This window comes from Anas acuta, chromosome 2, assembly GCF_963932015.1.
Source record: "Anas acuta chromosome 2, bAnaAcu1.1, whole genome shotgun sequence".
Lineage (NCBI taxonomy): Eukaryota > Metazoa > Chordata > Aves > Anseriformes > Anatidae > Anas > Anas acuta.
The window spans coordinates 117387844-117404353 of NC_088980.1; the positions used below are offsets into that span (position 1 = coordinate 117387844).

The following is a 16510-nucleotide window of genomic DNA, read 5'->3' on the forward strand; positions in this document are numbered from 1 at the left end:
TGATGGCTACAGGGCAAGAAGATGCCAGTCCAGCAATACCCCTGTAGGTGCCTCAGCCTTTGAATTGCCTTAACAAGGGTTACTCTATAAAACAGAAATTCTTCAAAGTACCATCTGAGGCACTAAATATCTTCTGAAAACAGCTTTTGTTGTTCACATGGAAGGTAGCCTGTGAAGAAAAGTCCTGCTTTAAAGCCGCAGGAGCTGACAGTGATTCCTCTCCATGAGCCCTTTTCATGCCCTTTTATCCAACCAATGCCACCTCCAGTCCTGACTCCTGCATCTGTTCTTGTACTTGGTTAAACCAATTGTTCTCCCTTGCTGTGAGCCACTGTTTGCCCTTTGGGAACTTCCCTGCTGTAAAGAACATCATATTGGCTGGAAACACTATTTGTTTTAGTTTTTTTTTTGTTTGTTTGTTTTGTTTTTTTGTTTTTTTTTCCTGCAAAGCCATAACATATTCTTCAAAGTGCTTGGTGAGTTATAAGCCTAGAAATTCACCTACCTGAAATTCTCTGGAATAGCACTTAAACAAAAAGATCTTCTCACTTCTCCCAATAATCAAATAAGCTGATGTTTTCTTCTTCCAAATTCTTCAATGGGAAAGAAATTTCTATTCATTGTATATAATTTCTAAAGAAATAAACAGAAATAGCTATACATGTATTGTACAGTGGTTACATGAGAGAATCCGATCTGACATGTTGCATATGTGACGCCAGTTAATATTATTTTAAAAGATTCAAAATTCATGTGCATTCAACATTTACGTGCTCCTAGCCAGAACTGGCATGCAGGGTTAAGCTTTTAAGATCAAAAAAAAAGATCTTTGTATTAGTCATCTGATATCAGTGGGGTTTAAATTGCAGCTGTAGTGTTCATGGGGTTATCATTAGGTCTATGTGACTTAATTGTATTTTATTTTCTGTTTAAAATTCACTAATCAGAGTGAAATCAGAAATGTGATTTTTCTCACCCACAGAACAATTACTTTCAGTACAAAGCCTGTGAAGAGGTCTGCTTTTCTTTAAAGAATAAGTGAAATTTAACAGAATTTTATGCATCATCAGAATATTTCAAATGTCCTTCTCAGATGCCATCCAAGTCTACAGAAGCCTACAGGTTTGTATGTTTTCTTGAAAGTTTCTATGTGTCCAAATTTTCACTTTGTATATGCCCAGATTGTGTCCAAGCCAGCCAACTACTTGCCTTGTTCCTGTCTTTGCCTGCCAGTTACAGTTTGGAAATCTCCAAGGTGCCTCTTTGGGTTCATCCTAAAGTGCAGTTGCAGTTGCTACAATCTGGTATTCAAGAAAGTGGGGGGAAAAATAATGTTGCAGCACTATTCTGATGGCAGAGCACTTCACACCATGCTTAAATCCAGCTCTGGGACCAGCTACACGAGGTTCAAACTTGTACCGCTCAGCCAAAAGAGTCTCCACAATACACATGGAACATATAAGAGTTTCCAAAATTTGTTGGAAATGGAAGCTGTAGAAAGCTTTATAAAATGGAAAACTAAAGCTTTTCTGCAGTATAAAAATTAAAAAGACCACTGGCTGTAAGTGGTGATTTCTTCTGGGATGATGTGGCGTAATGACTACATGGACAGCAGGGTTCTTTTAGGATCAGTAACTGCTACTACTTTATTAATGACATAACTTCAACTTATTGAAGACAGGCTCCCTTCTTATACAATTCGCTCTACAGCAGCACTTTTCCACTAACTATTCATTGGTTAACAACTTTGCCCAGCAACAACAAACACCCAGAAATTTCCATGTCTTATGAGCTGGAGAACAAACAACCCAAGACAGCAAGGCATCTCCTGAACCACCCTTCTTTTTTCCCCTCTAAACTCTTTACATTCCTTATGGCCTCATCATTAAGAGTCTGATGTTATTACTAACCATGGGGCTTGTTGAACCCCATGGCCACACTCCCACAGGATGAGAAGGGTTTTTCCTCTCTGATCTCAGAGATACAGAACATGTATTTTTTTCATTAAATGAACAAAATGTCACAAATGTTTCATTTTATCAAGAAAAATATATTTCAATTACTTTCCTAACATTTTATATGAAGCTTTTATTATTATTCTCATTATTATTAGTCATTCGTACGGCTGCCAAACCAAGGAATCAATGGGTATGTAACTCTGGGTTGTGGCAACATCAGCAACAACCACAACAACAACCACAACCACAACATTTTTAAAACACACACAAACACAAATGCAAGCAAGAACCATCTATATCATTATAGGCTGCTGTGATGGTGTGGTCTCCCACCCCTCGCCCCACCTTCAGCCTGGCCATTGCCTTGCTCAAACAGTGGCTGTTTCACCCGAAGCCTTGCTCAGGTAGATGGTGACCACAATACCAGCTTAAGTTGGGTGCTGAAGGAACTGACAGACAGACATCTTGCTCAGAAGCTGAGGGCCAGTGGAGCGTGCACCAAAAAACACACAGTATGACTATAAGTCCATCATCTTACCCCATAAATAGTGAGAAGGCCAAGAGCTGCAGGAGCTCCTCTGCATGGCCTCTGACTGCACAACAGGATCTCCCCTTGAGTTGGGACACCTCTGAAGACCTGCTGCAGAGGTCCCATACTCCTTGAGAGGGATTCCTTACTGTAACAGGTCCTCAGTAAGTGATTATAGCTTGCTAAAATTTGAAAACTTCACTAAGATTATATCTTAGATTGATTGTGCACATATAATCCTTACATATAAACCACTGAACAAGCCTGTGACTAGGAGTGGATTCAGCCACACCGAAGCTCCTCACCTCTTCCATTCAAGGTGTTCAGAAAGCAAGGGGTCCACTCTGAACCTTGGGACTCAGCACAAGGGTCTCCCTGACACATCTGACTTATCCCATCCTCTATGCAGCAAATAATCAAGTGTACCTTGCCATCACAAATCTTGTTAAGTTGCTGTCTTATTTGCAATTAAGCTTTGTTAGATCACTACATTATATCAATAAACATGTTGATGCTTCTCTTCTACAAGTGAAGTGTATAATGTAATGTACAACAGCTGCTGATATCAGCAGGGTGCAGTAGAGTGGCTAAATTTCACTGTGCCCTTTCAGAAAAGCGAAACTGCATACCAAGGAACAGCTGTCAATTAATACTTTATGTATGTGTTGGAATATAGGACAGAACTGTAACAATTACCATAGTTCATATAGGGACAAAGCACTGTACTTTTCTAAACAGATGGAGGTAATTGCTGAGTTTTGGGCATCTATAAGAGATACAAAGATGGGGGAAAAAAAAAAAAAAAAAAGATAATCATGTACGTATGGCAGCTTTATGCTTAAGCATAAAATTTCTAAATCAAATTTTTTTCAGCCCCCAGAAGATGAAGACAGGACACAGAGCAAGACTGGCAAGAGGAAATATTCAATATACACAAGGTAAGTCTAATTCTGGCATCAACACCAGCAGCACTTTCCTCAGTTGGTGTGGTAGGCCATCACTGAGCATCAAACAGCTCATGTTTCTCCCTCTCCTCCTCTGAATGCTTCTTGCACCCTGACACAAACCAGAGATAAGACATATTGCTGGGCTGATGGGGAAATAGTGCTCTGAGACCATGAAACAGCAGGAGCTGTTGACCTGTTACAGAGGGCAGTACATTAACGCTAACTTTGAGTTGAATAAGGGCATGTTTTAATAAGGGCATTTTTTGACCAAACAAAATTCTTCTGGATGAAAGGAAACACAGAAGGGAGGTATTGAAGAATCCCTAAAACCTGACATTTCCTTGGCCTTGACTTTCCTTCACAGTACAAAAGTATTTTCACAGATCAGTCAAGCAATTGTTTAATAGATGAAGAATTTCAATGCTGGGTTTCAGGTTTTTAGAAATAGAAAATAAATGCATTCAATAGGTTTCTTGTCCATAGTAAGCAGCAATAACTAAAGAGCAACTTTTAGTCCCAGGTCTGTCATCAGACTGCCTTTATGATTTCTTTCTGGCTGATCTTTGAAAACCTTGTATAGCAAAATGCTCTAAGAAAGGTCATGGCTTTTTTGGAGAGAGATAGTTAAGTATTTGCTTTGACAGGAAACAGTCTGAAACAAAACACATCATCAGTACTAAATAGTCTTCCAAGACATGATGGCCTCTTCCAATAAATTCTTCAGTATTACACAGACGTTTCCAAACTCCCTCTTTACCTTTCAACCCTTTCTTAACACACCAAATCTCATGCCTTCCTTTTGTACTTCAGCACCCACTATTTCTACTTTATTTCCATACACTAAAGCCTTCTAAATTGCTTGCTTTCAAACCTTTCAGAACATATTTCAGATTATTTGAACAGAGATCAGTTGTTTCTCTGTTGAAATGATAGCAGAAAATACAAACTCACATCTTTCAGAGAATACATAAAATTATTTCTATTTTGTTCAGAGAAACAACTAGTTTTCAAATTTTCTTAAATCACAAGTTTGAAAGGGAAATGTTTCAATTTTTCTTTGGCCTTGCTATATGTTATAATAGAAAATGCAAATTAAACAAGGTCTCATTCTAGATCAAAACGTAAAAGTCTTCCTCTTTTAAAATTTTCTAAAATGAAGGATCAATAGCACTTTAGAGTGTCATCCCGTCTCTATCCCTAGTCCTCAAAGCCACATTGAAAACTTGTCTTTAGTAAAAGTTTTCCTCTGCTTTTTATAACCCTCTCTTCCTTTTTGCAGATTAGAAATTGCCTTGAAATGGCAAATGGATTATTAATGATACCTCAGGCATGTAAAAAATATTTCACCTAGCTCTGCTGGGTGCTCATGACCATTAACAGTTTCTCCACAATAAGTACACTTTAAGATATTAAATCCTAATATTACAGGATACATTTTCTGCAAAGTACTACTTTATAACACTTACTATTTTAAGACAAAATTGTTCTATTAATAAAGTGCACTTTAGGATGTATGAAGAGATCCAGCACCCAACTCACCGAAGAGTTGGTTTGCAGAGAGGATCTGCACACAGCAGCTCACACAAACTCCATCTCTGAGTTTGCTGCCAACCAGTATCAAAGGGAAGCCACCTTCTTGCAGTATTTTTATGTTTCCCTCGGTCTTCAGCTCCCCACCACCAACTTTCTTTTTACCAGAGCTACTGGCTTATGCTTTATAGTGTGTTCCTAAAACTGTGAGTTCAGAGTTCTGTGTCTTCCCATTACCAAGTTCCCAGAGTCTCACTTTAAGGTGACCAGGCAATCAAGTTGCCATCTGTGAAGAAACACTGAAAAAAAAAAATTATATATTTATATTTCCCCTGCATTAGGGGAAAAAATATTTTAAGTTACAGAGAGGAATCCACAAAAACTTAACACCTTTTTACCTTCATGATCTGTGAAATCTTGATCTACCTGAAATCTTCATTTCAAGGCTAGACCAAAATTAAATCCATGTTTGACTCTAGAGTCTTGTGGAATATTTTATTTTTGAGAAGAAACAGATGTTATAGTCAGCTGTTTCTCTGAAGTAGGCCTCGTAGAATAGATATAGTTTTTCACCAGTAGGAGAGAGTGAGAGAGATCTTGTACACCCACACATAGACACACACACACAACCTACTTCTTATATCTTCTAGATTTTATTTTCTCCTAAGCATCTGCTATCAGTTACTGTAATAACAATTTTCTCATACAAGGTGCCCCTCTCCTACTTTCAAGTTTTCACAGTGTTAAATCACTAATAAACATGGATACTTTCAGGAGGTTACAGATTTGTGTACATCTTTGCAGTGGAATACAGTGGATCTGATATTTTCAGTATCCTTTTTAGTGTGGAGGTAGCAATGTAGATCCCTACAGCCATCGTTCTGCCCTGGACCAGGTCACCTATGAAGGAGATGGGTATTGCCTTTACAAAACTCCCTAAGCCCATTTCAGGTGTTGCCATTGGTATAACAACTTTGAGAGATGGATCAGAGACTGTATATTTGCTGCCAAGTTCAGCTGGCATTGGAGGAAAAGCACGCTGAATGGGATGGTTACTTCCGTAACTAACTTCCATAAGTAGTGTCACCTAAAGCTGGCTCACCCAAGGCACCAAGCAATGGAGGTGCCTCAGCCATCTGCCTCCCCATACAGAGCACAGCAGCTCCTCTTGCTCACGCAGCACCAAGCTCTTGCTGTCAGCCACCTTCCTCCAGCCAGCAGCTGGCCGTGTTTGCATACCACCTCTCCTGCATTAGCCAAACAGTAGGAGGATTTCTGGATGTCAAATCGCTTTTCAATCAAGCATTGCACATAAGTGCTTCATGGGATGTATTTATGCAACATCCTCTCCTGAGCTTTGCACACTCCATTAGTCAGCTACTCAGATGCCTGAAGAGGAAGATAAACTTGTTTTTCTTTCTGGACGGTTACAAAATAATACTGCTACTACAGCAAATAGTTTATGAAGAAGTATACTACTAAATATCTGAATTACCAAAACTACTGTATTTTGGCTCAGAATTTTACATTCTGCTTTGGAAGAGAACATTTGCTTCCTTCTTAGAAAAGCAAAGAGTCTCAGAGACCAAATATTACAATGGGCAAAAGATTCTGAAAGTGGTGCTAAATCTTAGGTTTCTAATTACCGTCTGTCACACAGTTCTAATCTACCCCAAGGATATGCTCAAAGCTGTCAAATTCCCATTTGAGAGTCATAAGAGATAAGGTTCCCAGAATTTCCAAATAGGGCTTAAAATAAAATAAATTATACAGATTACAAAATCTTGATTTTTTTTCACCTCTTTCATATCATTTTATCTAACTTTATGCTTTCTGAGAAAATTTCAGCCTTAGCATTTTACTTGCTAAATCACAATAAAAGAGACTTGTCTCTTGAGATACTTTCCTGAAATATGGTATCAAGTAATGCTGAACAACGTCCTACTGTTTGCATGTGGTATGGACACAGCAGGAGGGAGAAAATGTTTACTTTCCCAGTTACATTATAATCAGTCACATGGATAATTTGAGACAAATATTTGTATTGATTTTGAAGATATGGCCAAAACATATGCCTTTTGAAAACAGGATTATTTTGTCAATTATCCCCATCACACATACAAAGCACTGTTTCAGATACTGAAGGAGAAAACATGGTTTTCACCTCTTCTGTTTTTCAAAATTAGATCATTTCATGCATAGTAGAATACTGGCATTATGGTGACAAATTTTTTAAAAGTTGTGTATAGATTAAAATGTAGGAGAGAATATAAATATATGAGGAGAATATTATTATCTGTTAAGATTAACTGGTAAATTAACATTGTTATGAGACTTTATTCCCCAGAACATACTTCATGAAAATATCCATCTTTTCTTTTTTCACCTTCCTAAATTAACACTCGTTTATTATCTAGCAGATTTAGAATGCCTTGGCACATACACCAAAGTACATCATCAGCTATTCCTTTCCTGAGTATAGTTGCCATTTTAGTTTCCATTTCAAAATTTTTATTTCTTTGTCTTAAAGAAAAGCTGCTTCTTGATAATAATTTCCTTTCCCATCAGACAGTGTTGTTCAGCCTAAAATTCCTGGATGTTCTTCCCAGAGCAACGTCCATAAAATGCTTTGCTGTTCTGATAGGGGACTTGAAACGAAGATGGACACCAACTTCCCTGGTGGTAATTGTTAATACCTGTTATTTGTCCTATAAACCAGAATTTGTCTTATGCTCCTGCCTGCTTTAGTGTTGGCTTACTGCCTGAAATGGTGTTTGAAAACATGAAGGTTTTCATCCTTCTAACTTTCTGATTCAACTACATAGATAATTCTTTTGGACTATGACTGAGCCATGGGCTTTAATTTCATGTAATGGCAAAAGTTCTTTTATTCATGAGGTTTCAATTTCAATTTCAACTTCCAACTTCAAAAGCCATATCTTTATTCTTGTACTATGGTGACAGATTATCTTTATTGCCTCTTGATGTTCATTTTCATCTTTGTGTCATGGGACTCATTCAGCTCACTTCCTTAGTAACCTTAACTTAGCTAAGGAAATCAAAGCTGAAAAATTCACATAGTGCAAAGTTGTATCCTGTACATTTATTTGTTTGACGGCGTTATGATGACATTGCGCTAAGCTCTGATTTTTTGGGCAGGATTATTCAGCTACAGCTTTTTTGTATTTATACACAGGCAGATTCTAATCTACTCAGGAAAATCTTCTCACCAGCTTGCCTGGTCCATATTCTTCTGCTGGTGGATGTTACCATACAAATGGCAGCCAGGTCATTTTCCTGAGTGGTAGCAATAATGTAAAGGCTATAGTGAAAGAGAAAATTCCTTGTTCTGTCGGAAATTCTGAAGCTTTCCATTTGGTTCTGAATTAAGACAAGCAGTCAAACTTTCAGGATTTTTCAAGAAACAAAACAAGCCAGAATACTTTGCTTCATCCACTTGAAACATCTTTGAGTTTATCACTCTGGTGATTAATTGATGCACTCAATACTTTATTGCAGATACTATATATCTGCAAGATACTGTTAAACATGAAGCACTTTGATGCTAAACAGGCAAAAAGAATTTCTTTATTTGACATGTTAGGTAAATTATCACAAGCTTAATGAGTTCTGCTGAATCCACATTTTCTGAAGAAAATATATCAGTGGAAAAAAAAACAGATCTACAGTGGTTGTGTTAAGAACTGATGATAAATTAAAAAATAATAATAATCCCAGCATAATTCCCTGACTCTGTTCTCTGCATGGGCTACATTGCGCTACTGGCACAAAGAGAAACTCTGGCTCAAATTACTGTGAGGTTTTAGCATTTTATTTCACTGGATAATGTTCTGTAAATTTTCCTCTCAATATATTGACATGCAAAGGTATTGCTCAATCATTACATTTGGAGTGACTCAAAACCAGGCTGTCATTTCTCTGTTGTCTCCTGGTTTTACCATTTCACATGTTTCAAAAAGCTTGCTGCTCATGCTGTTCTACCTTCAGAATGGAGCTCTGTCTTTTAGACGGCATCAAAAGTATCTGGAGATGGAACAGAATTCTAGCAATTCAGAAATATCACATCTCTGAGAAGGTGGGACAGGGAAAATATTCTTGAGACTTTTATCAGTCTGCGTAAGGAACAACCAGACCGTACCAAAGAGCAATACTAAATCAACCTTCAAACAAGCACTTTGAAATCAGTAGTCCAGTAAACAGTAGTCCAGAATAATTTTTTCTTTCTTGACAATGCCCCACTTGTATCATTTGCAAAATTATATGTGTATATATATGCATAAACTTATACAAAAAGAGTATAGAAAGGAAAGATTAATTGTATCTTCTTCCCTCCATCATCCCCGCTTCCTTCCTTCCTTCCTTCCTTCCTTCCTTCCTTCCTTCCTTCCTTCCTTCCTTCCTTCCTTCCTTCCTTCCTTCTACCCAGTCTTCATCATTCAGTGAGATAAATTAGCTTTGCTGCACTTTCTTCTCTTTTTTCTATTGTTTCCACAGTTCATATCCCTCAAAAATGTGTTACTACACATCTCCTTCCTATTACACAGCCACAGTTGTTTAGAAAGACAAGAATATATCTAGCTAAAAGCTAATGTGTAGATGTTTTCTAAAAACATCTACATTTTTTCTAAAAGTTAATATGTAGATTATAAGTTAATATGTAGATTCTAGCTGATTACAACAGCTGCAAGCAGAACAATGGCATTTCAATATTTTAATATGGAGTCTATCAAGCATGTTCTAACAAGTGATTTTGTCATTTCAGTAATGGTCTGTTTATTGATCATAACTTGGCAGAACTAGGAAGGTCTGAATTTTTAGAGAAAGTTCTGTTTTCTAAAAGATGGCTGCTTTTAAAGAACATTCTCTTTGAACTTGGAAAGCAGTTTGGGATGTTGGGCAACACTTCAGGGGCTGCTTCTTTATCCGTAGTAAAATAACACCACTTCATTGACATTTTAGTTTTTCAAGTCTAAGATCCTTTTTTAAAATATAATGATCATTGTCTTCTCTTGAATTAATTAACAGAGTTTGTCTTGAAAATAAAAGGTTATATTACTGTGGGGAGGAGATGTTTAAAGGCACCAATGAGATAAGACACCCAAGGCCCAAGAAGTATCATTGCATGCATACTTTTGAAAACACCTTCCTTGCCTCTTGGGACATAGGTTCCACTCTCTTGAGTGTCTTAATTGAACAGTTCAGAGTGCTGCTCTGACTTGGAAAAAAAAATATATGTGTTTTTATATATATATAAACTAATATATATATATTAGTTTAGCCTCTTTGCTTTCACTAAGTAAAATATGGAATTTAAATGCAACAGGCTATTTGAATAAAACTCCCAATTACTGTCTATATTTCCTATTAGAAAATGATTGTTACTTAGTATAGGAAACAGAACTAATATTGATGTTTTTTGTGACATTATTTCTCCCCCAGGACACTTAAGATTCATAGCTTTTCCCTGAAACACCTTAAATATTGCATACTTGTCTTAGCTCTGTGATAGTGAGCAACACAGATTACAAGTTTTTCTCTTAGTATACTGGAAATAATACAAAATCTGACTGTTCTCACAGCATGTGAAACTTGCTCTTTTGGTCCCATCTGGTATCAGAACAGAAAAACATGGAAATGAAAATGTTTTATGCAACTCTAAAGATTCCTCTTCTGCCCAGTTTTTGAATGTATGACAGCATGAATGGTAGCTTAAGTTAACTAATTTGGCATATGTTAAACTGAAAATACAAGATATCATCTCTCAGCATTAATCGCCTCAATCTAGAGCAGTAACTGCCTGAAAACTTAGCAGTTCCCCTACACATACAGCAGCAGAAAATCTCTCTCATTTTTTGTATTGTAGTAATGATGCATAATCTTATTTTAATATTTTATTTATCCACGTAGTTACAAAACTGCATGATGATATTTCATTCCTTTTCAATTTAATGTATGCTGAATGTACTAGGAATGAGGGACTAAACAGTTTTCCACATACACATGCATGTGCACATACATGCGAAGGGAAGTTATTTCTCATGCACACATACATCACAAAGCTTAACAAAGGAAAATGCCAGGTTCTGCACCTAGGATGGATTAATGTCAGACACAGGTACAGACTAGACTGGGAGAGAAGTGGCTGGAGAGCATCTCATCAGGGACCTGGGGGGTGCTGGTTGACAGCAGGCTGAACATGAGCCAGCAGCGTGCCCTGGCAGCCAAGAGGGCAAACTGCAGTTTGGGGTTTATTAAATACAGCACAGACAGACAGTCAAAAGACATAATTCTCCCACTGTATTTAGCATTGGTGTGGCCTCAGCTTGAATATGGTATAATGTAGCCGTGGACAATAAGAAACAAGCTACTGAGCTGTAGCTGAAGGAACACTTTGTGACCACCTTGGTTTTTAGACGGTGATGTCAAACCTAGGCAATAGATTTCATATTTAAACAAAGACACTTTCAACTTGTAGAAAATATTTAGCATTACAGAAAGTGAAGGACATTTGACACACAGGGATTTTACTAGGTGTTTTCCCAGCTAGAAGAAGAAGAGGAGGAAGAGAAAAAGAGGAGGAGAAGGAAGAAGAGGAGGAGAAAACCACTATAATTCCTTATGGTAGAATTCTGATACACAAATATCCATGGACTCAGTTAAATCCCCAGGATTAGAGATATTTGAGTAAGTTTTCTAGTTTTGTGTTTGTTTGTTGTTTTTTTTTTTTTTTTTTTTACACGTTTTTCAAACTGCATCAAAAAATCCACAGAATTAAAATTAATTAAATAGGGCTTGTCTGGTGGCAACTGTAAAATATTTAAATCTTAGCTAAACTTAGAATGGAAAGAGAGGAGAGAGTGAAATAGCCCTCCACTCTCTCATTAATCTGGTACCTCTACACAGCAGAAGTCTGAGATCTCAGAGATGATGTTTGGTCTGCAGGCATCAGTAACTCAGTGGTAATTCTCTTTTGCTGTGTTTTCTGAAGCACAGACAAAAGCACTGGATCAGAACCTTGTTCACTGTTTTCCATATCAAGGATTTTTAAATGGAAAGAAGCAAGGAACACACAAAGTGATTCCCTAACATGAAATGGGAAGTTGCCCCCGCTATCAGGTCAAATGACAACACCAAATTTTTAGAACCCCTGTAAGCAAGAGAGGTGAGGCCGGCTGCCAGAAGTATGGCTGATTGTCAGGCTGCCTGCACAAATCTCCCCACGCTGCCTTCCTGCAGGAGCTGTGCGACAGCAGAGCCTGTCCCTGCTGTCCTGTCCCCTGCCCAGCACAGCCAGGGCTGGGCTAGGCAGCCCTCACCCCCATTCTTCACCTCTCACTGCCTCCTGGAGATAGGTGGCTACACAACAGTGAAGGCAAAACATTTCTCCAGTATTGCAGAGAAAGTAAGGTATTTTACAAGGCTTAAATACAGGTTTCCATAGTCACCGTGCATGTCCCTGTGAGAATGATTGTTTTTGCCAACTGGTCACTCCAGTCTGGGAACTGCTGAACAAACAATGGGAATGTAATCAACTGGAAGCAGGTCCAGTAGCAACACCATAATATTATTCTATTTTTATATATTTTCCCAGCTATAAAAAATAAATAAATAAATAAAAAATAAAAAAAATCTTGGCCAGCTTTTCAATAACCTGCTTTTCAACAAAGTGTTGTAAGACACCTAATTTTATGAGAAAACCTCCAACCTTCTGCTGCATCAGGACTAATTTGACTGTTAATATTTTATGGAAAGAAATCTTTAGAACACATTTTACATCACTTTTCAAGCCTTTTCATACCCATACCACAGAAAAATTGTTAGGATCTTGTTCTTTCCTCCAACTGTGGTACAGAAAATGCTCTAATTTCTCAAAAACATAATCACACACACACACACACAAAGACAATTAGAATGCTCTTTTTTTTTTTACAAATACAGAACATTGCTTTTTCATTGCAATGCAGAGCACTGTACATAATGTACAGAGCAATAATTCTACTGTAATACAGATATACATATGCAACACAATACTAAAAAATGAAACAAACAAATAAAAAAGTTATTTGGAATAAAAATAATTCATTAGGGCCCAGTTCTTTCATAGTACATTTACTGCTAACTTGATAAATATATCTGACCATTAATTTTTACCCAAATATTCCATTTTTGTTAAAAAAAGTAAAGTTAGTTAAATTAGTTAAAGGTTAGAACATTATCTAGAAATGTTTATGCGCGATACAGAGACACATTCCAAAAATAAAATAGAAATGAAAATAAAAAATAAAAATAAGTAAAAATAGAGATAGATAGAGATAGAGATAGAGATAAATTAAAATTAAAATTAATTAAAATTAAAATTATAAAAGGAAAGGAAAAGAAAAAGGGAAAGGAAAACAAGAGAAAAAAAAAAAAAGGAGAGAGATGGAGAAACAGAGTAGAACATAAAGAATCATAATGTCAGTTTTGTGAACCTCATTCATTTCCTCTTGCAAATCAAATATCCTGAGGTCAGCTATGCTGTTATCATACAGAATAAAATAAAATAAAATAAAATAAAATAAAATAAAATAAAATAAAATAAAATAAAATAAAATAAAATAAAATAAAATAAAATAAAATAGAAAGTTCTAGACTTATCCAGAACGGATTATCTTCAATATTTTCATTTACAAATATAATTGCATGACAGCAGTTGGTTTTCAAGCACCAAACTCCACAGCCTGAACCTCATGCCTGTGCTCCACAGGGCAGCACCACCAGAGGGCTGTAGACACCAGGGACTCTTCGGGACTGGTCTGGTGCTGCGAGGTGAATGTAGGAGCACTGTATTTGTTCACCTGGTACCAAAAATATTAGATGTATGTCACTGTATTAATAATAAAAGATGCTGAAGTTATCCAGAGGGATGAATTTCCACAGCATTTCCACAAGAACTGCACTGCCAGCTACAAAAGTAAATATCACAATTTGCACCTGTGTGCATAAAGGATTTTTAGTTGGTTACTCCAGTACAACTAAACTAGTCATTTTTTCTGAGAAAATTTGCTATGCCGTGAAGGTACCCTCATTAGTCATGATTTTGTATAAAGAACAAAGTTACTAGGAAGATATCTGGTAAACAAATCTGCTTCTAGTGAAGAAAATGACAGCATTCCTCCGAAGTTCAGGAAAGCAAAAATTGGGGTAGTAATATATCACTAATGGGAAAAGAAGAAACTATGGGCTGGATTTTAGGCTCAGTTTTGCCATAAACTTACCTTCAGGAAGCCATTAACTTGTGTTGCTGTGCCTTTGTTTTTTCATCGTCATAGGAACACAAATAAATTTACTGAATTCATAGGACTGCATCAAAGAAAACATATTGTCATCAGAAAAATAGAAACTTTTCCAATCAAGCACCATTAAACCATCCAGCTTATTTAATCTTCATCTCCTCTTTATCAATCCTGTTAATGTGTTTGCTAATTCAGTAGTTTCTAACAACTCTTCAAATATTTATTTCGGTCTGCTTACAAGTTGCCCAGGAAAACAAGTACAGAACTATTTTTAAGTATGTCCCCTTTACTGAAAATGGAATGTGATTATTTATTCCCATATAATGAATGCGGCACAGTTACTCATCATTTTTTTAACAAGTGAAGAATGTACAATTTTCTAGTCTCTTGTTGAAAATACACTCTGGAAATGTATATTACATTATCCACAATCATAAGTATACAAACATCTTGGAAAATCACACATAGAAAATGCTACACAGAGGTGATTCAACACATGCAAAAATATGCTAACAATTTTCCTTAAGTCTCGGTATTTTAAATACTGCAATGCTTTACCATATACAGACATAACAAAATCACTTTGGTATGTAGGCAGATCATGCTTAAATTGAATTTCCACAGAACAGACAAATGTTACAAATATATTAGTTGAGGATAATATTGATTATAGTTCTGGCAGTGTTCTGCAGAAACCTACACTCTTCACTGTAAAAGAGTATGATAAATCAAGTTGTCAAACTACATCCTTCAGAAGCAATGTTGGGGCAAAACTTTGTTTTTGGCATAACTTGGTGTTATAGCCAAATGTCATTTAATATTATATTACATAGCGTAAAGAGGAAACTCAGAGCTTTCTTTATCCAGAGTAAAGTGGTACAATATTAAGCATCTCTCCTCTCCTCAAAAGTGTGCATTAGTACCTGATCAACTACAGAAAACATGATGCCAAAACCTCGGGTCCTCTTCATTTGAGTTTAGTTTCAGGAGGTTCTTGCTTGTCCATAAATAACTTGCTTTAGTTCAAACTACTAGGATTTCTTAAGTATTCCAAAAATATCTGTCTAGGTGAGTCTAGCTCAAACTGCAGTGGTAATCTGCGTCAGTCCTAGATCATTGGATTCTTCTCTCTCTTGAGGACAGTAAGACGACATTTCCACGACTAGTCATACAGGTTTGTTTGTCCCATCTGTTTCCCGCATATAAGCTGGATCTTGCACAGTGTTTCTGACTCTGCTCGTGCTCTGTCTGTCCATCCTCATCTTAAGGGGGAAGCAGAAGTCCTTGAAACATCTCTTGAAATTTTCATCCAAAAAAGCATACAGGATTGGATTGAGGCTGCTGTTGGTGTAACCCAAAGCAATACAGAAATAATAGCTGGATATAGCAGCAGTACTGTGGGACACATCCCCTAATGCTTCAACCAGCACAAAAATATGAATAGGAGTCCAACAGATAATAAAAACTGCCACAACTACAAGAACCAACCTGGTGATGCGGCGCAGGTTTCGATCTTTCTCTCGAGACCCTGAGAGAAGCCGTACACTTTTAAGGCGCAGGATCATCAGAGTATAGCAAACAATTATAATGAGGACTGGAATAACAAATGCAAAGACAAAGACACAGATTTTCATGAAGATGTCCCACCACACGTAATCTCTGTCTGGAAATTGCAAGGAGCATTCAGTGCTCGTGGTATCTAGAAATGAAAGAAGCAAGAAGAAAATTGCTTTATTATTAGATATTCTAAACAATATAATTATCATAGCATAAGCTAGGAAAAGTGATTATCATGTAATGTGATACTAATAAATAGAGTTAGCATTAAATCACTCCAAGGAAAGCTTTCATTTACCACTGAAACTGGTTTTATGCAGCTGTCTCTAGAAATTACTTGGAGAGATATGGGCTTTTAAAATGCATAACATTGTATAAACTTTGCTTCCCACAGGAGGAGCTAAAAATGCAGAGGCACAAAAATAAAAATTTATAAAATGAGTTGAGCAATTGTTTCCATTTGAATCTCACTGAGATTTAAAGCCAGAAAGAGGACCAGGTTTAATGGAGTAGAAAACTCGTAATTATTACCAAACTATATATGCTTTTGTCTGTGGGAGGAGCAGATTTTTGGTATCATGAATGGTGGGAGCTGAATGAGATTTCGATCATAGGAAGGTTTTGCCAATATATGACAATTGTGTAATAATCTTTTCCCATGTGTCTCCTTCAATGTAAATGGAGTACATATAC

At 36.8% G+C, this 16510-nt stretch overlaps 1 protein-coding gene across 1 annotated transcript in view; it reads right to left on the bottom strand.

The window, feature by feature from the left end:
- Positions 1-8599: 8599 nt before the first annotated feature.
- Positions 8600-16510, bottom strand: part of OPRK1 (opioid receptor kappa 1) — a 30524-nt gene continuing 22613 nt past the window's right edge. The window contains exon 4 of the mRNA XM_068671856.1: positions 8600-15959. Within this exon, the coding sequence (XP_068527957.1) occupies positions 15427-15959 (533 nt within the window). The 3' untranslated portion in view covers positions 8600-15426. The remainder of the gene's footprint in view (positions 15960-16510) is intronic.